This window comes from Hyaena hyaena, unplaced genomic scaffold, assembly GCF_003009895.1.
Source record: "Hyaena hyaena isolate Hyena2069 unplaced genomic scaffold, ASM300989v1 scaffold_19, whole genome shotgun sequence".
NCBI classification, from domain to species: Eukaryota; Metazoa; Chordata; class Mammalia; order Carnivora; family Hyaenidae; genus Hyaena; species Hyaena hyaena.
In genome coordinates, this window is record NW_024080651.1 from 3,895,480 (window position 1) to 3,918,707 (window position 23,228).

A 23,228-nucleotide genomic window follows, 5' to 3' on the forward strand; every position below is an offset into this window, starting at 1 on the left:
GGCCAGAGCCCAACACATATTTAATACTGGTAGGCCCTTGTCATTTTCCCGGAATGCCACCCTGCCTTCCAGATCAAACATTTCTCAGAACAATATAGTAAGATTGTGGACTACTGCTTCAGCCACTTGTTAGCTGGGTAACCTTGGACTGGTTACTGTTCTGTGATTCTGGGCCTCAAATAACCTCCTCGGTCAACTGGGGATGGCAAGTACAGTACCTACCAGACAGGGCTTTGGTGAGGTGGAAATAGCACATGTGATGGGCTTCGTGTAAAGCCAGGCACACAGTAAGTGCTCGGTAAATCTGAGCTATCACTGTTACTTGCGTGGCCATGTCTCATGTCTGTCGCATCCCAGGCTGCAGGGCGCCTGGTCCACCAGGAAGGAGCTAGTCCCCAACCTCTAGGACTCTACTATCTCAGGACTACTGACGCAGCAAGAGAAGAAGATCCCAGAGTTCTGCGCGTCCACACGGGATTGTCTGACCCAGCTCTGATTTCTCAGTCCCTGCCTGGTGACAGGAATTCTCAAAATACTGGACGAAATCCCGTTTTTTTTGCAAGACATACATCGAAGTGTCCGGAACCCCCATTTTACAGGTGCAGAAACTGATGTCTGAGGAGAGGGAGGGTGCTGCTCACAGATGCATGGACACGTGCCCAGGGCTGGATGCACAGGTGCCCTCGTTTGTGACACCGTCCCCCTCCAAGAAAGAGCCTCTGCCGCAGGAGCCCCTCCCAGAGCCCTGCCTCCTTCGCTTGGGGGTGGGCGTCTGGCCCTCCCGCACGCCTCGCAGCGTCTGTCCGGGGCGTTACTCACAACGAAGGAGACGACGGCAGCCAAGGCCGCCTCCACCTTCCCTTGGTCCCTGGGGATGCCTCTGACCCGATGCCGCGGCGACTAAGGCTGCCGGGAAGTCGGGTCCGGGCTGAACGCCGTGCGCCCGGTTTCTCCGGGTACGGGCCTTGGGAGGAGCGCTTCATAACCTTCGGTGGCCGGAGGGAGCGTTCGGGAGTTTCCGGCGCCGAGGGGCGGGGCTGAACGTGACGCAGACGTCACCGTATCCGCCTGCAGAGGGCGCTGTTGCTCGATTCGTTCAGGTCGGATTGTGGGTCAAGCATTCTGGAGGCACAGGAATCAGCTCTGCAGTCCTGGACCTCGGTTTCTTGCTCTGGAAAATGGGTTTGATGACAAGTCTGGTGAGGCTTCAGTGGGACCTGGATAAATTTCTGAAAGGAACTAGAAGAAACATTGATAAATATGCAGTTACTTAACCTGCCTTGGTTTGTTCATCTGTAAATGGGGATAATTGTACCTTCCTGCCCTGTGCATATCGTGAGAGTTACAAAAGTAGTAGAGGGGCTGTGGCTCACACCTAAGCCTCCTATACTTCCCAGTTTCCACAATGGGTCTCAGAAAAAAAAAAAAGGTTTGAGTGATGTTTCATCTCTTTATTCCAGAAGAGAAGGCCTGGTTTCCTTGGATTCTGGCTTGTGAAAAGCAGCCCAAGATGTATTATAATTAGATGCATAAAGTGGAGTAGAGACTCCAGTTTTTTACAGACTCTAAACTCACCACCAATTGGCATTTATTCATACAACAAACTTTACTGAGCTAATACTCTGGAACCAGATCCTAGGGAAGCAGTATTGAGTAAGAGGTGGCGCTTGCCCTTGGGGAGCTCACAGGTCGGTCAGGAGCGAATAAATAGCCCTTGAGGATAGTGTTGGGCTAGAATGAGGGACAGACAGAGGACCTGTGGAAGCCCAAAGGAAGCAGCTATCAAAATTTTGGGGGGTAGGGAAAGTTGCTGAAGGAGTAGGTAACATGAAATAGCTGAAGGGAATTATGTGAAGGAGAGGTAAATAGTGAAGGAAAGGATTTCAGACAAGAAGCTCAGGGTGACAGAGAATATGGCATAATCCAGAATTCCATGAAGGCAGCCCTGGAAGGCAGAAGAGATTTGGGCAGATAGGGATGTGGGCAGGGGAGGGCATACCAGTTCTCTCTGTCCATTCCGTCCAGTTCTTCCCACTCCAAAGCCACTACCAGGGAAAGTGCCTGTGTCCTTCCATCTGTGCCTCAAGTACGTATGTTCCCATAGCTGGTTCATGCACTGCACACATCCTGAGCCCCAGGTGCAAGGACTACTCCCTGCATCCACAGGTCAGAAGGCACAGGTGCCAGAGACTCCAGCACATGTCATCATCTAGGATCCAGGGCATACACTTAGGAAATGAGCAGGGCACACGTCACATGGAGGTGGAGGAAGGCTTAGAATGGAGCGATGAAGCAGGAGGGCATTCCTGGGAAATATCTGGTTGTGAGAAAAGACAGGAAGATGGGACAGAGTGGTTTTCTAGAGCCAGACGGTGAAGTTTTGTGCCTAGCAAGTGATTTAACCTCTCCAGGCCTCAATTTTGTTACCAAAACTTCTTAGAGTGGAAGTGACACCATAATGAGAGAATGTATGTAAAAGGCAAGAGCAGGAGCTTAATCAGTGAACTTGGAAGGTTGGTTGAGAACAGATCCAGAGGCAGGTCTACTCTAGGGACACTGGCATAGAAGCACATCCCCAGGGCCCTCAAGTAGAGATTCCGACTCAAGAAGATCGGGGGGGGGGGGGGGGCTAGGAATATGCATTGGTTATCAGCTCTGAGGCAGAACTATTTTTAAAATTTTAATAAAAAGCACATTTTTCTCTACTAACTCCCCCTAAGACAGCAATAACCTCAAGTTTAGCTCTGTCTCCTCTTTCTCCACCACTAACCTCCCCAGAAGCCAGGAAGCAGTCAGGAGCCCAGTAGAGCTTTTTATGTGTAACTGAGTCCCCAGTCCAGGTGCTCCCTGGGCTCCTGCAGTATTCTGTCTATGGCAGGCAGCTGGCTCAGGGCCAAGGAAGAGGTTTCAGAAACTTTCCTGACATGTCTCCTCCCTGCTGGCATGTGGTGCTTTTGGGTGGTTCCTGTGTGTCTTCATGCAGCTTGACTGCAGAGGACAGGCCATGATGCGGCTGCCCCCAAGTAAAACAAGCTTCATGTCCACCAAGCCTGGGGCTGTTCCCACTTGCAAGGGCCTTTTTAAAGCCCAGTAATGCCTCATTTACCTGCTAATACTGACCATAAGGAATGACCTTTTATCAACTGATAGTTCTCCCCTCAAGTCCCCAAAGCCCCAATTTAAACTCACTGGCATATAATCTTTTTACAGTCTATTATGTACTGCCTTCTCTTCTGGAATAAAGAGATGAAACATCACTGAAACCTTTTTTTCCTGAGACCCATTGTGGAAACTGGGAAGTAAAGGAGGCTTAGGTGTGAGCCACAGCCCCTCCACTACTTTGCTCTGTGAACTTGGCAGGTCACTTCTTTCTCTAACCTAGATGTTCTCCTCTGTATTAGAGGATACCCTGCAGAGTTGTTGAAGACACCACACGTGTAGGCGGCCAGCACACAGCGGGCAGGAGCCCACCACATGGAGGTTGCCAAAATTGTTTTCTTGATGACTCCGGATCTACACTGTGAACATCAATTATGATTCCATGACCACTTTCTACTTATCAGTCTCTCCTCAGGTCAGGCCATCCAGAAAGCTGAGTTGGCTGTCATTTTAACTTCCTGACTGTACTGCCTGGAAAGCCTCCTCCCTCAGAGACAATGCCAGTTCTCAGTGCCCCTTGCTTCAACCAAGATGACAGAAGCAAAGCCCCAGCCAGCTGTGATGGAATTAGGGAAGTGCTGGGTCCATTTTTACAACAGTGGCCCTATGGGAACCTAATTGGACCTTCCCATGAATATGAGAGGTGGTAGCACAATTCTGTAGTTCATTATACCTGCTGCAATTGAATCCATTAGACTTGAGTTCAAATCCTGGCTCCAGCACTTTCTAACTGGGGCAAGTCACCCAACCTCTCTGGGCCTCCAATTCCCAGATCATGAAGTGGAGATCGTAATAGTATCTGTCTACATCATAGGGTTAAAGGGATGAGCAAGGCCAGGAGTAAAATCAGAGGCACTTCCTCCCCTCTTTAGATAAGAGCCTTCATTCCTATCATTGCTTAGCCTCTTGCTCTACATTACAAGAATATGACAGCCCTAGAGCATATGTAACACAGCAAACCTCACCCCACTGCTAGAACTGGTCCCTTAGGAAAACACAGTGAATCACCTCACTCCCAGTCTAGGAATCACAGCGCCAAATCATCTATGATTACTCACAAAGGAACTGGAGCAGGGGATATGGGGTAGATCGGTAAATCCACCACCAGCCTATGACCTTTGCAGCAGAATTCTCCTTCCCACTTGGTGCCACCCCAGGGTGCAGATAAGTGGGCAGGCAGGTCTGCTGCGGGCTTTTGTCAGCTGCAGGCAGGTTCCCTGGTGGTTAACCCATGGGTGGACACTAGGAGGAGGGGGCTTATGCAAAACTGCACGTAGTTCAGTTTTTGTTGTTTCCTTCATAAAAGGAGTAGAGGAAGGGAGGCTGCCTCCCTTTACTATAAATCAAGCCCTGCAAAAAATAGGACACCTCTAAGGAGCAGGGAGGAGGAGGGGAGAGATAAAGAGGACAGAGAAATTGGGGGAAAGGAACAGGGATGTGATACAGGGGAAAGGAAAGGAGACAGGAAGGGGAAAAAAAGTAGATAAAGGACAGGGAAAGGGAACACTGAGAATGTGGGGCTCAATGAAGGGAATGAGAGACAAAGAGAAAGAGAAATACTCCGTTTTTAATAGATGTATACACTTGATCTTAGCCAAAAGCCCGAGAAGCGATCATCATAGATACGTGCACATAATTGATGAAGTCAAAAAGGAATGTTAAGGGAGACTGCAGTGGAATAGACAAGGCTGTAGCCCAGCAAAAGTGAGCACACACTTGGGCCCACGAGGCTCCAAGCTTGAGGGAGGGGGCCAGGAAGTGTGGGGGGAATGGGGGCGGTGTACAGGGCACACTTACAAGCCCACCTTTCACCTTCTCTCCTCCCTGCTAGGGCCTGAAGGGCAAGGCAGCTTGGGAGCTGTCCAGGTGCCTGGTGCTGAAATGTATGGGAGCTTACTGGCCTGTTAGACAGGACCGCTCAGCCATTGGACAACTACTTGTTAAGCACCTACCATATGGCAGCCATCGTTCCAAGTGCCAAGGAAGGCAGCAGTGAATAAAACAGACAAAAACCTGGGCCCTCATGAAGCTTACAACCCAAGATAAGAGAGTAGAACAATCCGTGTTATATCACTTTTTGGGGGGGAAAGTTTTAGTATTATAAATTGTTTTCAAACAAGGGCCATTTAACAAAACCCAACCCTAATTAAGTAATAGCTGGTGCTGGATTTTACATCCCATGCCAATACCCCCCACACACACACACAACATTCTATGTGACTTGTCATTTCACTTTTAACAAAGTGCTAAATCAGTTACAATTTTCATACAACATTTAATGTGAGAAAAGGTCACATTTTATGGAGAAAAATAAAACAGGAAGAGAATGAAGAGTTCAGCAAATGCACCCCTAAACAGTAGTCACATCCTACTCTCCAGAGAGGTGACACAGTGGTGCAGAATGCCAAGGTTGGGAGTGAGCCCTTACATAAAGGATATGCTGGCATTGGGTCACAGGTCACAAGGACTTTCAGTTGGATGACCCATCAAAGGCCAGATACCAACCCTGTCCTGTCCCCTCTCTGGGTACTTCTGATTTTTCACCCTCAGGACATCTGGGCCCCTACTGTGCCAGAGAAGTGAGTTTCCACCCAGTGTGTCCAGCACCAGTTTAGACCGGGATTTGAGACACTGGGCTCATTTCTGCTTTCTCAGTGGGTCAAATCAGGCAATTGGCTTCCTCACTTTACTCATCTATAAAATAGCAACAACAATCCTTGCCTAGTGAACAAGGTTTGAGGAGGTACCAAGGCAAAAGTGGCGGCTGAGTTCTCTTTGATACATACATGGTATGGGGGCTGGAGGACTCCCCCTCACTGAGGTCTCATTCTTTAGTCTCCAGTGCTCAACACAGGGTCTAATCCCATAGATACTGAATGAATGAAGTGAGTGACAGCAATGTTTGGTTGATGTTCACGGAGAACTGCACTGCTTCATCTTTCACACTGCAGCCCTGTTCCTGAAGAGCACTAATCTTGCGGTCCACAGGGGTTCTAGATAGTTTTGCCTCCAAGCATCTTTGCTACAAGCATTTTCACCACATAATTAATTGGCCATGAAGCAATTTTTCCTTGAAAGATAAAAAAAAATAACTATCTGACAGTTTGGTTTGAAAGTCTGTTGGTTGTTCATCAACTGGCTGACAGTTTGGTTTCATTTATCCATTGACACAGTGCTCCCATTTGTATATAATATAAACAGGAGCCATTATAATGGTTTATACAGTGGTCCAGAGTTTTGAACCCACATTTCCCATAGAACATTGGAATGTCTATCAATGGGCATGTGGCAATATGCCAAGAACAAACAACAGAGTAGAAGGCTTTCACAATGCAATACAAAACTCAGTTACAAATATGGATCCTAGTATTTGGAAATGGATCTCTCTTAATGAAGGAAGAAAGAAAAAATGCGATGCTAAACAACATGAATCAGCCAGCAAAAAATGTGTAATACTATGAACAAATGACTTTGAGACAAGCGCTTAGGTACAATCCACAAAATAAAGTCAGTTATTTGCAGTATTGCCATGAATCTACACACATTTAAAATGCATTCAATTATTTTGTATTTTGCAATTGTCTTTTAAAATTTAGTTTTCTCAGGGGCACATAGCTGGCTCAGTCAGAATAGCATGTGACTCTTGATCTAGGGGTTGTGAGTTCAAGCCCCACGTTAGGTGTAGAGCTTATTTGAAAAAAATTGTTATTCATTTTTCATCTTTCATTATGTCCTTTTATACGAATGTCCTTCTTTTATTTTTTGTGATTTTGTCTGAGAAAAACAGACACGATCCAAAGGAGCCCAGATGGCAGCCCAGGGAGAACACAGGGGTGTTCTGAGTGGGTCCTTCAGTGTGAGCCACCATGGGAGACACATGGGGTCATGAAGGACCTATGGTCAAACAGGTTTGGGCAACTCAGCACATTCCAACTACCTTTGGGAGATTTTAATTGTCCATTGCCGCCAAGTCCAGGCTCCAAGAGCCCTATTTAACTCATTTAGTCATGAAACTCCACTTTCCTTCTCCTTTTTGGAGGAACATTTATCATCAAGAAAGGTGCCTTAGGAAATGCTGGACTAGGATTTGGGAAGAACTTGATGATTCTTGTCACAGGGAGACACTTTTAGAGGCTTATGGGATTCTGTAACCTCAGTGTTTTGTGTGTCCCTATCACACAGTAGGTGCTCAGTAAACATATAATGGATGGATGGATGGATGATTATATTGTTCTCATTCCAAATGGTAAAAATTGAGGGAGGAAGGTGAGAGAGGTGTGAGACCCAAGGACTCAGGACACAACCATTTGAGTTCCTTTTAAACCACAAGCTTGGCTGCAGAACTGATGGAATTCATTCATTCACTCAACCAATGGCAACACAGAGTAGTTAGGTGCAGTGTGGTAGATTAGCACTAAAGACTCAGAGGGGATAATTAACTAAATACTGAGGCAAAGGAGGCCAGAAATGGCTTCCTAGATGTGAGTCAGATGGGCCCTTTGGAATAATGAACTCCAGGCTCCCACTCTCATGTCATTTTTCTGGCCACACAAATCATGCTTGGGATTTCTTGCTTGGAATCCATAGGCAGCTGTGATCTCATGGTTGTGCCCCTCTGACCTTGACAGAATCCATCTTGGACCTCTCCCCTCTTTTACCCAGCTCCTCTCACCACTCTCCCTTGCTGTCAGCTGTACATCCTACACCCAGAGGATGTATCTGCATTATGCAGATGACTGAAAAGACTCAAAGGAAGAGGATTTTCTGGCAAAATTCCAAGCAGAATGACAAGTAAATGGGGAGCCACTTGAGAGCATGGAGGCCCTGCTCAAGCCCCCCAAATGCCATTCTCAGAAGCCTCAGACCAGACACTCACCTCCATCCTCCCAGCACCGACTGCAAACCAGGCCCTCTGCCCCCTGCAAACAGGCTCATGACTGGATCTTTAAATGGAGGGAAAATGCTTCATCATGTTCTGCTTCTCCATTCGAAACTAGAAACTCCCTTCCCCCTCTTTGCTCCTCCCCAGCGCACTCTCCTTCCAGTAAAACATGGTTAAAGGGACAGCACCATCACTTCTTCATCTCTAAGGGTCTGCTTAGAACCAGTGGGAATGAGGCAGAAGGCAAGGAAAAACAAACTGGCAGAGGTCTTTTCTCTGGGGATCTGTCTGTCTCCATGCTGGGCATCCCACCAAAGGAAAACCAGTGTAAAGTGGAAGTGCAGTGGGGGTTGAGATAACTGCCTCAGGGACGCTCAAATCTGGGAGGAGAGTCCTAAAGCTCTCTCCCCCCCAAAAAAACTGTGGGGGGTCCTTTCAGCTACCAAAGGAGGAGTGGGACAGCCCAGGTGTGTAAGTGGGAGAGCATCATAGAAAACATGGGACTGGATCCCCTAGCAGAAAGTCAAGCGGCTGTGTCCCTGGCCCCCACCCAGAGTGACCCTGCTAGATCATTCACTGCCCCCTCCTCACTTTTCCTCTGCATAACATATACCATACCTCCCTCCCCCTCTCTCCAAGAAAAAGGCAGAAATTAACCCTTTTCTCTCCAGAAAGAACAGACCCTGTCCTTGGTGCTGAAGCGACAGACGCAGCCTCCTCCCACTCCCAAAGAATTTCACATGAGAATGAAAGCCCAAGAAAAAGTCGTATAACACCAGCAGCTGCAGGGCACCCTAAATTCCAGGGACCTCTTTTCTATCTGACCCCCCATTATGAGGGATTATAAGGGGTAAGGGATTATGGGAGTAAGGGATTTTAGTACCCTGAAAACATTCCACCACTTTCCTGGGGGCGAAAAGGGATGTCTACCACAGCACCCTCTCCTCTGTTGTGGGGGTTGGGGGAGAGATGACAAGTCAAAGTGGAGGAAATGAGGAGGGAAGAGGGACTTCCTAGTTAGTTGTGGGAAAGCAGCTGCCACATCCAGGGGCAGTATATGGGTCCCCCTCCACAGTGCGGCCAGAAACACCCCCCAAAGCAGAAGATGGGGGGGTTCTAGGTGCAGCCTGTCCCAGGGCAGGGCCCCCTCTTGGTACAGATGCGAAAATCAGGAGTGGGGGACACAACTTGTCCAAGGTCATTTAGCCAGCACACTGTGGAGCTGACCTCAGTGTGCAGACCCTCCAACTCTCACACAGCCAGTGTTCCTTGTGCCTATTCACGGGATCCTCTGCTTCTTTCACTGAGGGTCCCCCTTGCTGGGGCCAGCTGCAGAGTCTACCTCCTCCTATACTGTGGAAACCACTGTGTCTCCCATCTGCGCTCCCCTTTCTCCATCTTCTGAAATGTTTCCCATACCCTCAATTCAGGGTAGCCTTGCCGCCCTTGTCAACTCCAAGTCCCCCTCCCCTATTCCGCAGCCGGCTACAATTTCTTGAGGCCTCTCCCGGTGGGTCCCAAGCCATTAGGGAAAAAGTGTACCTCCTTCAGGAGTCTTTTATCTCTACCTTCTGTAGCATCCACCATGAGTCCATTTAGGATTCTTTCGCTCCCTCCCTTATTCCGGGCGGGTTCCACACACACTACACCCTCTATCTTAAGGTCCTCCCTAACTTTCAGGAAAATGTTGCGCCCCCCTCTCATTCAGGGGTCCCCTCATCCTACTGACTACATAGTCATCCATCGCTCCCTCCCAAAGGCGCCCTGCTCCTATTCCCACCAGGACTCCTTGTCCTCCCCCCATTTCGGGCGTTTCCGAACACAGTAGCAGGGTCTTCCGACTCTCACTCAGGGGTCCCTGCCATCCCACTTCAGGAGTCCTCTACCCCGTAACTCGACCTCAGGGTGGTCCTCTGACGCCGCGTTGATTCCCCCCAATCCAGTGTCCCCCTGCCCCGCCCCTCTCACTGCGGCGGAGCTGCTCGACCCGGGCCGCGGGGGAGGAGGCAGAGAGGGCGGGGCCCTCCTCCTCCGCCCCCCCCCCAACTGCCTAGGGGCTGGACCCGACCGGGCTGCTATAAAAAGGCCGGCATCCCAGCGCTGCCGCAGTGCCGCCCGCCCCGTCTCGGCCTCGGGCTTCCCCCTCAACCGGCGGCCGCACCTGCTCCGGCCATGATGAGCTTCAGCGGCGCGGACGCGCTGCTGGGCGCCCCGTTCTCGCCGCTACATGGAGGCGGCAGCCTGCACTACCCGCTGGCCCGCAAGGGCGGAGCGCGCTCTGCTGCCGGCTCATCCAGCGGCTTCCATTCCTGGGCGCGGACATCCGTGAGCTCTGTATCCGCTTCGCCGGGCCGCTTCCGCGGTGCAGGAGCCACCTCGAGCACCGACTCGCTAGACACGTTGAGCAACGGACCGGAGGGCTGCGTGGTGGCAGCGGCGGCGGCCCGCAGCGAGAAGGAACAGTTGCAGGCTCTCAACGACCGCTTCGCAGGCTACATCGACAAGGTGCGGCAGCTCGAAGCACACAACCGCAGCCTGGAGGGCGAGGCGGCGGCGCTGCGGCAGCAGCAGGCGGGCCGCGCCGCTATGGGCGAGCTGTACGAGCGAGAGGTGCGCGAGATGCGCGGCGCCGTGCTGCGCCTGGGAGCGGCGCGCGGCCAGCTGCGCCTGGAGCAGGAGCACCTGCTGGAAGACATCGCGCACGTGCGCCAGCGCCTAGACGACGAGGCCCGGCAGCGGGAGGAGGCTGAGGCGGCAGCGCGCGCACTCGCGCGCTTTGCGCAGGAGGCTGAGGCGGCACGCGTCGAGCTGCAGAAAAAGGCGCTAGCACTGCAGGAAGAGTGCGGCTACCTGCGGCGTCACCACCAGGAGGAGGTGGGCGAGCTGCTCGGCCAGATCCAGGGCTGCGGCGCCGCGCAGGCGCAGGCGCAGGCCGAGGCGCGCGACGCCCTTAAGTGCGACGTGACGTCGGCGCTGCGCGAAATCCGCGCGCAACTCGAAGGCCACGCGGTGCAGAGCACGCTCCAGTCGGAGGAGTGGTTCCGAGGTTCGTAGGCGCTCAGTGGTGTGGGGGAGGGGGCGCCCCCTGTTGGTCTGGCAGGGTGGAGTCTGTGAAGGTGGCTGGGCTGGAGGGTGTGCTACTCCGCTTCCCTCTGCAAAGTGCATTCCCCTTAGTTAAATGATAGTTTCACTCTGGGTCTCTGGAGATAACCCCCTTCCCTTCCCTTCCCTACAGCTCTGGTTCTCCTTTGGCTGGCGTCCTCCAGGAGCCTTATAGCTATCCTGCAACTCTGGGTCCCCTCTGTTCCCCACCCCCCCACCCCCACCCCCCGCCAAGATTGGATAAACCCACTCTGAGGCCCCTTTCCACCAGGTTCCTAACACAGTTCCAAAGCGGTGCCAGCTTCTAGTCCCAGGCACAGGGGACTCTTTGCCCTTCAAAGTAACATGCCTTCCCTACCCAACACTGCCCATCCCCCTTGCCTGTACTCTGCAGGGGACCCCATTCTCCTATCAGGCTCCTCCCCACTGAGGGATCATCACTTCAACCAATGGGTGTGTGAGGCTGAGGTGGCTCTTTAATGTCCTTTCTCCCCTTGAGAAGCTGGGAGCCTCTTAAGTCCGCCCCCTCCTCCCAACTCCATACTGCTCTGAGTCAGCTAAATTGCAGCTGCAGCAGCTCTGAAGCGGTGCCCAGCACCTGCAGGATGACCTTGACCAACACTTGCCTTCTCTGGTTTTCATTTCTTCGGGGGTTAAAAGGGGAGGTGGTTGACGAGTTGAGCCTCTTACTCAGGGGATCTACATGATCCCTCCTGAAACTCTATGTACAACTTGCGCATTTTTCTTGGGAGAGGGTGCATAGGCTCCAGTAATTTTCAAACTGGTCTGTGATCCACAATGGGTAAGAATGCTCACCCACCTTGATGGTTTCTAAGTCTTTGCCAGCACTAGCAGGGAAAGCCAGGAAAGCTGGGACTTAGATGCATAGTTTTTCCCATTACTTTTCCTTTCCTTTGCAGTGGCAGAACCTTCCCCTCCCCCCTTCTCTGCAGCAAGACTCCTCCCAGAGCAAACCTCTCTGCTCTCTTGGGCTTTGCCCTTCACATAGACAAACCATCCCAGGACTTCTGGCCCACCCATCCCAGGACTTCTCCCCACCCCACCCTCCCGACTCAGGCCCTGGGTGTTACTATTTTGGGATTCAGGGTATTCACTTTCAGGAGATGTACATTAGTCTCCAGACCCCCACTGATCCTGGGAGATCTTCTGGGAACCTGCAGCCCATTGTTCATGAGGGCCAGGGCGTGGCTGTCATTGGCACAGGGACTCCTGTGCTAGAGAATGCCCCAGGCTCTGCAGTGACCTTGGGTTCTACAGAGCCAAAACCTGCAAGGAAGGGGCTATGGCACACAGTGGCTCATAGCACCTTCATACCTCCAAAGGTCACACAGGCTTATTAATTTGTTCAGCCACATGCTTCGAGTGAAGCCCTGGATGGCAAGTTTCACATCTGAACACTAGCACTGCCATTCCTTGCTGGGAAGCTGAACTGGGTATTAGGACCAGAAATGGGGGCTTCTTCTCCTGCCCTGTAGGTTTTCAGATCCTGAATTGGGAGAGACAGTCTAATCTTTGGAACCAGTTAGACACTAGAGTTTTTGTTTTGTTTTAATTTTTTATGTCTTTATTTTGAGAGACAGACAGAGAGCAAGTGGGGGAGGGGTAGAGAGAGAGAGAGAGGGAGACACAGAATGTGAAGCAGACTCCAGGCTCTGAGGTGTCAGCACAGAGCCCGACATGGGGCTTGAACCCACAGACTGTGAGATCGTGACCTGAGCCCAAGTCAGACACTTAACTGACTGAGCCATGAAGGTGCCCGTAGATACTAGATTTGAATCCCAGCTCTACTGCTTACTAGCTAGGTGACCTCAGATAGTAGTAATTTGCCTGTCACAAAGGATAGGGTGGATTAAGAATCCAAGATGGCACCAGGCACTCAGTAGGTCCTCAACCCATGTGTGTCACCTTTTGGGTCTGGGCAGTAGCATCCAAATCCAGGTGTGTCTAACTCTGTGCCCTGTCCCCTTCTCCCCCAGTGAGGCTGGACCGACTATCAGAGGCAGCCAAGGTGAACACAGATGCCATGCGCTCAGCACAGGAGGAGATAACTGAGTATCGGCGCCAGCTACAGGCCAGGACCACAGAGCTGGAGGCACTCAAAGGTACCAAGGACTCACTAGAGAGGCAACGCACTGAGCTGGAGGACCGTCATCAGGCTGACATCGCATCCTACCAGGTGGGCAGGGATGGGCAGAGAGCCAGACTACCTTACCTGGTTGGGTTATCCTGGACAAGTCACCCCTCTCTCAGCGGGGTTTTGGTGGTGAAGACCATGGGCCTTGGAGTCAGTCAGACATACAAGGGGTACCAGTATGTCTTTCTAGCTGAGTGGCCCCAGGAAAGTTATCTGCCTTTCTGAATCTGAATTCCTTCAATGCAATGAAAAAAAAAAAATGCCCGCTTTGCAGAGCAAAGTGAAGGTTAAAGAGATGGGCAAACTTTTCATGAGATACGTGTGAGCCTGTTCAGCAAGGTCTTAGTCACAGTGGGCATTTGGTAAACAATAACCAGTGTCTGAGAGTGACGGAAGGCCTGGGAAAGCCTTGGCAGATTCCTTGCATTAAAGACACCTGGAAAAAAAAAAAAAACTTTATTATGCAAGTAATATGTGGTGATTGTGGATAAATTAGAAAATGGAAAAAGCAGAAAGGAGGCAATAAAAATCAACCATAATGTTTCACTTTAAGCAGTGGCTCAGTGAGTCTGGGGACAGGGAAGAAGTTTCCACTGGTATTTAATGTGCTTCTGTGTGTTGCTTCAGTCATCAGCCGTGGGTGCTGCCTCAGCCCTTGCTATCTGGCAGGCACTAGGGAGCATTGGGAGCCAAAGCAGACAAGGCTGTGTTCCTGCTGAGCATTTTCTAAGCTTAAGAGATCTGTAGAACGTCACCCATCATCCCTGGTGTGTTTCATTCCAGACCACTCCCCAGGTTGAGACTGTATACATACTCAGCAGGATTTTTTTCTCCAGCTGGTTTCCATGTCCATGAATGAGGCTGACACAGCTTTGACAGCATGGCCCCAGTGAGCATGGCTAGACTGAACCGCTTTGGGTTTGCACAGTCTGCCCCAGCCTCTCTGGTGCTGAAGGCCAGGCACTGGCTGGTACATGACATTTGTGTGTGACCTCTTCTCCCCAGGAAGCCATCCAGCAGCTGGACACCGAGCTGAGGAACACCAAGTGGGAGATGGCAGCCCAGCTCCGAGAGTACCAGGACCTGCTCAATGTCAAGATGGCTCTGGATATTGAGATTGCCGCTTACAGGTGAGGTGGGCCAGGGGCCTTTGGGATATTGGAGAGCCCTTATGTTCTTATGAGAAACGAAGCACTGAGTTTCAAGTTCCCAGCAAGTTGCCTGTCTTAGAGAACAAAAAAAAAAAATTGTATTATGGTAAAATGTATATAACATAAAATTTGCTATTACCATTTTTAAGTATACAGTTCATTGGCATTAAGTACACTTACATTGTTATGCAACCGTCCCCACCATCTACCTCTAGAACTTTTTTCATCTCCCCAAACCACTTATTCCCTGTGCTCAATAACCAATAACTCCCTACTGCCCTTTTCTTCCTTCCTCTGGCCCTGGAAACCATCATTCTAATTTCTGAGAGACAGAAGTCTTGAGAGTGGCTTATTTTCATTCTTTTTATTTTTTTTAAATTTTTTTTATTTCTAGGAGAGAGAGAGACAGCGTGAGCAGGGGAGGGTCAGTGAGAGAGGGATATACAGACTCTGAAATAGACTCCAGGCTCTGAGCTGGCAGTCAGCACAGAGCCTGACGCGGGGCTCGAACCCACCAACCGCGAGATCATGACCTAAGTGAAAGTCGGACGCTTAACCGACTAAGCCACCCAGGCGCCCCTCATTCTGACAGTGACTTAGAGAATTAATGTTCCTCACCCCTCCCCAAATCCAGCTGACTAGAGAGGCCTGCTTTGGAGGGAAAGGAGATACTTCAGTTGTCAGGGGCCTTTACAACTCTCTTGGTGTTTTTTTTGTTTGTTTGTTTGTTTTGGTTTGGTTTTTTTAGCTCCCTGAGCTTTGGTTTTTTGGGGAAATAAAATGGGGATGATAATAACAGTACTCCTGTTTGGTTGTCGGGAGGGGATGCTAATCGAGTTCCTGAGTGGATCTGAGTACCGCTGGGCTGCCACAGAGCGAGCCCTCAGTAAATGGTAGCCAGGAGAAGGCTATGAGATCTCCCAATTTAGCAATCTCATGCCATGAAGACCTGTCCCGGTGCTGGCTGGTGACCCCTTACTTCCCACTGCTTGGGTCTGGTCTGTAATGTTGGTGTTCAGAGTGTGGTTCATGCACCAGCACAATTGGCATCTTCCACAAGCATGTTAGAAAGTCATACTTTCAGGCTCTACCCCAGAGCTACTGAATCAGAATTTGCATTTTAACTAGATCGCTGGGGGATGTGTATGTTGTTAAATTTGCAAAGCACTGGTCTCTAGGAGTATCCCCTATACCTACTGTGAGGCAGGTACTGCCAGGTCCTGTTTATTCATTATCTCATTGAAACAACCATCTGAGGTAGGAACTCTTAATGGCTCTCTTTTTGCCAGTGAAGAAACTTGAGGCTTAAAGGGTTTGAGTGGCTTGGCTGAGGTCATGTATCTACTGAGTAGGAAAGAGTAGAAACTGCTTTCCCCTCCCTATTCCTAAAACTCAAAGGATGAGAATATAAGGTGAAAAGAGACCCTTGAAATTCCAATGGGAATATTCTGAGACCTCTTAATCCTAAATTTATAAATGTGGAATTGTTTGCTCAGGCTCCCACCTTCCTCTTGAATGTTTTAGTTGAGGGATAATTAATGTAATTTTTGTTAATGCAGGTGCTCTCTCTTGAGGACCATTTTTTATATGTGTTGGGGGAGGTTGTTTTCTAAGTTGAAGCTTTAGCTGCATAAAACAAGAGCAGTGCCATTGGGATGCAGATTCTGGGTAGATCCTGGGATGATTTGTTAAATGACTTTCTCCGATCTCAAAGTGCCCACTATTCACATTCCTTCCTCCACCAAAGTCCATACCATTGGATTCTATGGGCCTTCAGAGTAACTCAAGAAGACCCCCCAGTTCATCAATCTGTTCTGAGTTAATAAAAATAATGTGTTCCATTATTCTGCAGAAAACTCCTGGAGGGCGAAGAGTGTCGGATTGGCTTTGGCCCCAGTCCTTTCTCCCTTCCAGAAGCACTCCCCAAAATCCCCTCCACATCCACTCACATAAAGGTCAAAAGTGAGGAGATCAAGGTGGTAGAAAAGTCAGAGAAGGAAACCGTGATTTTGGAGGAACAGACAGAGGAAATCCAAGTGACTGAAGAAGTGACTGAAGAAGAAGAGAAAGAGGCCAAAGAGGAGACAGGCGAGGAGGAGGAAGCAGAAGGAGGAGAAGAAGAAACAAAATCTCCCTCAGCAGAAGAGGCTGCATCTCCAGAGAAGGAAGAGGCCAAGTCACCAGTTGGAGCCAAGTCCCCGGTGAAGGAAGAAGCTAAGTCCCCAGTCGAGGCCAAGTCCCCAGAGAAGGAAGAGGCTAAGTCATCAGAAAAGGCTAAGTCCCCCATGAAAGAAGAAGCAAAATCACCAGCTGAGGCCAAGTCCCCCGTGAAGGAAGAGGCCAAGTCTCCAGCTGAGGTGAAATCTCCCGAGAAAGCTAAATCCCCTGTGAAAGAAGAAGCAAAATCACCAACTGAGGTGAAGTCCCCAGAGAAGACCAAGTCCCCAGTGAAGGAAGAAGCAAAGTCCCCAGAGAAGGCCAAGTCCCCTGTGAAGGAAGAGGCCAAATCCCCAGAGAAGGCCAAGTCCCCAGTGAAGGAAGAGGCCAAATCCCCAGAGAAGGCCAAGTCTCCTGTGAAGGAAGAGGCCAAATCCCCAGAGAAGGCCAAGTCCCCTGTGAAGGAAGAGGCCAAGTCCCCAGAGAAGGCCAAGTCCCCTGTGAAGGAAGAGGCCAAGTCCCCTGTGAAGGAAGAGGCCAAGTCCCCTGTGAAGGAAGAGGCCAAGTCCCCAGAGAAGGCCAAGTCCCCTGTGAAGGAAGAGGCCAAGTCCCCTGAGAAAGCTAAGACTCTTGATGTGAAGTCTCCAGAAGCCAAGACCCCAGCAAAGGAGGAAGTAAGGTCCCCTGCAATTATCAAATCTCCTGAAAAGGCAAAAAGCCCTATCAAGGAGGAGGTCAAGTCCCCAGAGAAGGTGAAATCTCCTGTGAAGGAGGAGGCCAAGGCTCCTGAGAAAGAGATCACAAAGAAGGAAGAGGCAAAGTCCCCTGTGAAGGAGGAAGAGAAACCCCAGGAAGTGAAGGTCAAAGAGGCCCCAAAGAAGGTAGAAGAAGAGAAAGCTCCAGCCACACCAAAACCTGAGGAGAAGAAGGACAGCAAGAAAGACGAGGTGCCTAAGGTCCAGGAGAAGAAGGAACCTGCTGTGGAGAAGCCCAAAGAATCCAAGGTTGAAGCCAAGAAAGAGGCTGAAGATAAGAAAAAAGCAGTGACCCCAGAAAAGGAGGCTCCTGCCAAGGTCAAGGAGGAGGCCAAGCCCAAAGAGAAGGCTGAGGTGGCCAAGAAGGAGCCAGATGATGCCAAAGCCAAAGAACCCAGCAAAGCAGCAAAGAAGGAGCCAGAAAAGCCAAAAAAGGAAGCGACACCAGCAGCACCTGAGAAAAAAGATGTCAAGGAGGAGAAGACCACAGAGGCCAAGAAGCCTGAGGAGAAACCCAAAGAGGAGCCCAGCAAGGAGGCCCCCACACCTGGCAAAGCCAAGACAGAAAAGGCTGAGAAATCCTCTAGCACAGACCAGAAAGACAGCAGGCCTCCAGAGAAGGCTACAGAAGACAAGTCCTCCAAGGGGGAGAAATAAGGCAGGGAGAAAGGACTATCCAGAACAGCCAAAGAAACTCAGGAGGGTCCAGGAGCTCAAGGATTGACATAACAGATTTTCATTTTTTCTCCCTTTTCTTTATATAAGAAACTCTGCTTAGACGATGGGGCCCTCCTTCACCAAACAGAAATTTCTGTTAGCAATATGTTAGCAAGAAAGGGTATTCCTGACCCCAACACCACACCCTAACACCCCCCAGGCAATGGACAATTATGTTATGATAGCTTATGTAGCTGAATGTGATATATGCCGAATGCCACATGTAAACACTTGAGTATAAAAACTGACCCCTTCCTTTCCAAATAAGTGCATTTATTTCCTGTATGTGCAACTGACAGGTGACCGCAATAATGAATGAGCAGTTAGAAACACATAATGCTTGAGATGTCTTAACTTATTCCTGAATGCCTTCTGTTTTCCAAAGGAGTGGCCGAGCCCTTGCCCAGAGCTCTCTATCCTGGAAGAGCTGGAGCAGGTGGGGCTGTGCTCTGGCCACTGAATTACGCCAGGGCACACTTTTCCACTGGAGTTCACTTTCAATTGCTTCTGTGCAATAAAACCAAGTGCTTATAAAATGAAAACGTTTCTACTGTTGTTTGTTCTCTTTCCCCATGCAGGTTGGGGTGGGGGGAAGGAGATAGGGCCAGGGGAAGTCTAGATGTCACACTCAAGACAGAAGACTAAGCGTCAGAGGTCTCATGCAGGTATGGGACCTGCTAATGTGGCCTCTCTTGAGGTGTTTCTTGTACACAAACCATGTGCCAGGCAATGTGCTTTATTTTTATGATCGTGTAGATAAGTGGTCCTGTGTATGGTTTCACGGGGTGGTCCATGGATCACCTATATCAGTATCACCTGGGGGCCATGTAAAAATGCAGATTCTGGATGGCTCAGTTGGTTGGGCATCTGACTCTCGATCTTGGCTCAGGTAATGATCCAGGGTCATGGGATCAAGCCCCATGTCAGGCTCTCCCTCTGACCCTCTCACCCTATTTGCATGCCCGCTCTCTAAAATTTAAAAACAACAAAAAAAGTATGGGGCACCTGGGTGGCTCAGTCTGTTGAATGTCCGACTTCAGTGCAGGTCATGATCTCACAGTTCGTGAGTTCGAGCCCCACGTTAGGCTCTGTGCTGACAGCTCAGAGCCTGGAGCATGCTTCGGATTCTGTGTCTCCCTCTCTCTCTAACTCTACTCCGCTCACACTGTCTCTCTCAAAAAATAAAGATTAAAAATGTAAAAAAAAAAAAAAAAGATTCCTTGATTCCAATGTAGACCACTGAATCAAAAGCTGAGGGGTAGGCCTGGGAAAGTACATACTTTACCAACTCCCACTTGATTCTGATGCACACTGACACCTGAGAATAGGTGGGGTCCTTTGAATATTAAAGTCTATTTATAGAGCTCTATGTCCTCTTTTGTAAGGAGGGATGAGCCTTCTGAATAAGGGGCCATATGCTACCAATTCACCTGTAGTGAAGACTAGTCACCACGATAGGAAACAATCTGTCAGTAGTCCCTTAATTGGACTCCAACATACTTCTCCAGACACGATTTTGAAAGCTGTGTTGTTCTGGTGGACTTCTGTGGGGTCTTTACTGTAAAATCCTTGGATGTTTTCCAACTTTAGCACTGTCATGACACCTTGTGTTTGCTTTTAGCACCTCTCCTGGGAATTACTTCTTTACGTGCCCCAACCAGGTGGTTCTCAGAGCCACCATGTTTTCTAATTGTTCTACACCACTGGTCACTGGTGATTGGCCCAAGAATGGCCACCTGACTCCAGCTGAGCCAGTGAGAGTCCTTTCCTGGGATTTCAAACTTGAGACCCAAACTTGAGATTGGCTGGCAGTTTTCTTATTGTGGAAGGTGGGAATATATGGGAATCAGTAGCGATGGGCTACCGTTTTTCCAGCCTTGTGGAAAAGTTAGTCTGTGAGAAAGGGAGAGATAGATGGACAGAGACAAAATACCTAGAGAGTCATTATGGATTTCAGGTCCTTGATTCTGATGTTCTTTTCCATGGCTTGTTGGCTATTTTTTGAGCCAATAAAATTTTGCCAAAGTTCATTTAGGATACTTTAGGATTCATATGCAACCAAAAGAGTTCTGAATAATGTAGTGACTGAAGGGGGCTGGTCACTGTGCTAGAAAACAAATGGTGATCTCTCAGGAAATGAGCAAGTAACTCCTCAAAGTTCTGCCCAAGGTCCACTCATCAGCCCAAGGCCCACATCTCACTTTTGGCAACCATTTTCATCTGTCACAGGTCTTAATTTTTATTTTTTAAATTTATGTTTTTAAATTTTTTTTTAACGTTTTATTTATTTCTGAGAGAGAGAGACAGTGTGAGCAGGGGAGGGTCAGAGAGAGAGGGAGACACAGAATCTGAAGCAGGCTCCAGGCTCCAAGCTGTCAGCACAGAGTCTGACGTGGGGCTGGAACCCATGAACTGCGAGATCATGACCTGAGCTGAAGTCGGATGCTTAACTGACTGAGCCATCCAGGCGCCCCTAAGTTTATATATTTAAAAAAAAATTATTTTTAAGTGATCTCCACACCCAGCATGGGGCTCAAACTCACAACCCCAAGATCAAAAGGTGCACACTTCACCAACTGAGCACAGGAGCCACATAGGTCTGGAGTTTTAAAACAAAGAGTATCAAGGCAGCATAGGGTGGTCACATTTAAACAAAAGGTCTTTAAATGTCACTTTAGAAACAGTTTTGATTGGCTCTTCAAGTTATCAAACACATCCAAGGATTCTGTGAAACTGGAGTATTGATTTTCTGAGCAGTTCTGTCCTAGGGAAATCAGGCCCTGGCATATAGCTACACTAAATATCAAGGGGGATTTAGGACCTAGGAAATCCCCATGTGTCTTGTCTGAAAAAAAGTCACATTTGGCTGGGTTTCCCAAAGCGCTTATAATGATAACTACCATTGGTTGAAGTAATCATATTTTGCATTTTCCCATCCACATGGGAGTTTTTCAAGGTAGCTATTCTGTTGCCTATTGTATAATGCTGAGAAAACAGGTGAAGTGAGGTACCCAGTCATACAGCTAGTAAGTGATAAAGCCAGGATTTAAACCTAGAACTCCAGAGTCTGTATGTTTTCTGTAGTACCATGCCACAGAATCCTGAACAAGTTGCTGTGGTGTATCATTGGCTTAATTTTAGTCATCAGAGGACTGCTATGTAGGGTGACAAGTGTCCTAATTTGTCTGGAATGGATAAGTTTCCCAGGATATAGGGCTTTCAGTGCTTCAAACTAGGAAAGTCCTGGACAAATGAGGATGAACTGAAGGACAAGAGCTGTGCGGCCTGTATCCAGATGGGAGTGAGTCTGGGGGAAGCGGGGGAGTTCCCAGAAAAAAATTAAACTGATAAATTGCTTGACATGATCCATCATGTATAAAATTGAAAGACTTTTACTGAACTATTGCAGAGTGTGGGAAGATTTAGTCAATTCAAGGAAAATAAAACAAATAATAAAATAAGTACAAGACAAAAATCATGTATAAGAGGAAGTATAATATTGATAGTCAATCCAACAGGTAACAATATTTACATAAAGGTAACAAAAGCAATGAATGTGGATTACATCCAAAGGTGAGATAAATATAAGGGAAAGATGGAGAAAGGGAAACTGGAGTGTGTAATTGATCAAAAACACTCATCTCTCATACCAGTCTGGAGAAACTGCTTAAAACTGATAAATCAAAGGCCTGAGAAGCCATCAGACTAGAAGAGACTGAGGAGACATAATACCTTAATGCCGTGTGGTACCCTGCATTGGATCCTGGAACATTAAAGGAAAAAGCAATGAATTCCAAATGCAGTCTGTCATTCAGTTAAGAGCAATGTACCAATATTAATCTCTTTGTTTTGACAAATGTTCCATGATCACACAGAGATGACTGTCACAAGAAACCAGCTCCTAAGGGTATTCAGGAACTCACTGTGCTGTCTTTGCAACTTTTCAGTAAATTTAAAATTACTTAAAAATAAAGTTAAAAAAAAAAAAGATGTATCAAGAAGTTGCACAGGGCTAAAAACACAAAGTAAAATATCAGATACCAGAACCTTAGACATGGAATTGAAGATAAAGCAGATGAGGGTCAGGAAGAGGAGACAAAGACCCCTCTGTGTCACTATAAGCAGATCATAACCAGTCAAAGCCAACAGGGACCAAAACAGCTTCTAGCCCAATCTCCTTATCCTAAGATGAGGCCAGAGGGGCAGGAGCCTGCCTGAGGCCAAGTTTGTAGCAGAGATTTGTTTTCCTAATTGTTCTATAGAGAAAATATGAATTACCTGACTATCAATTTTCTACAGTCTAATTTTTTTAAAAATTGCCCTCAGTGACCCTCATTTAGAAAACGTATACTTACTCAGTTTTGAAATTGCAGGGAAGACATGATTGGCATTAGAGATACAAGGGCTCTTACAAATCACTGACTCAGCTGATGTCCACAGGAGACAAGGGGCTTGTCTAGATTAGAACCCAGGTCATCAGCTTTGGTCCACATCATGGTCACCACTTACTGAGCACTTTCCAAGTACTGGGTGCTGGGCTATACATTTTATATCCACAGTCTAACAGCAGCCCAAAGAAGTGAGCATTATTGAGCCTGCATTTCTCAGTCAAGTAAACTGAGGCTCAGAGAAGTGACTTTGCCCCAAATTCCAGAGCCAGGAAGAGGTGGGGGCTGGATTTAAATTTGAGCCTGTCTGACCACACAGCCCAAGCTGTTCCTTATTTTGCCATTCTGTCTCCTGACCTATTACATGACCACCCCAAACCAGATGCTGTAGGTATTCAGAATACCAAAAGCCGTAGCCTTGCTTGGTGGTATCATTCTCATGGTGGTCCCAAGTGGCACAGGCAGGGCAGAAGGATCTGACCCGGTTGTTCCTCTTCTTTTGCCCTAAGTGGATGTGCTCCCAACGCTACAGGTAGGATTAGTTGGCCAGATATCAACTAGGACTAACTTTAATCATTGCCAAACAAGATAATTCTCCTTCTGGGAGGATAACAAAGCTTAGGAAAAACCAAGGGACTCAAACCAAGGAAAAACTCGAAGGCCTGGGGGACACAAAAGATACATGGAATGAAGCTGATTGCTTTAGGATGTGCCCTTCCTGCTGGCTATTTGTCAGCTCAGCAAACATAGCTGGATTGATGA

At 48.6% G+C, this 23,228-nt stretch overlaps 1 protein-coding gene across 1 annotated transcript; it reads left to right on the forward strand.

Annotated features, from left to right (window-relative positions):
* The first annotated feature begins 10,213 nt into the window (after positions 1–10,213).
* NEFH (neurofilament heavy) lies at positions 10,214–18,620 on the forward strand. The gene is made up of 4 exons (XM_039225051.1): positions 10,214–11,087; positions 13,141–13,340; positions 14,304–14,428; positions 16,302–18,620. The coding sequence occupies exons 1-4, from the start codon at positions 10,214–10,216 to the stop codon at positions 18,016–18,018; spliced, it is 2,916 nt and encodes a 971-aa protein (XP_039080982.1). The 3' UTR covers positions 18,019–18,620.
* Positions 18,621–23,228: the final 4,608 nt, after the last annotated feature.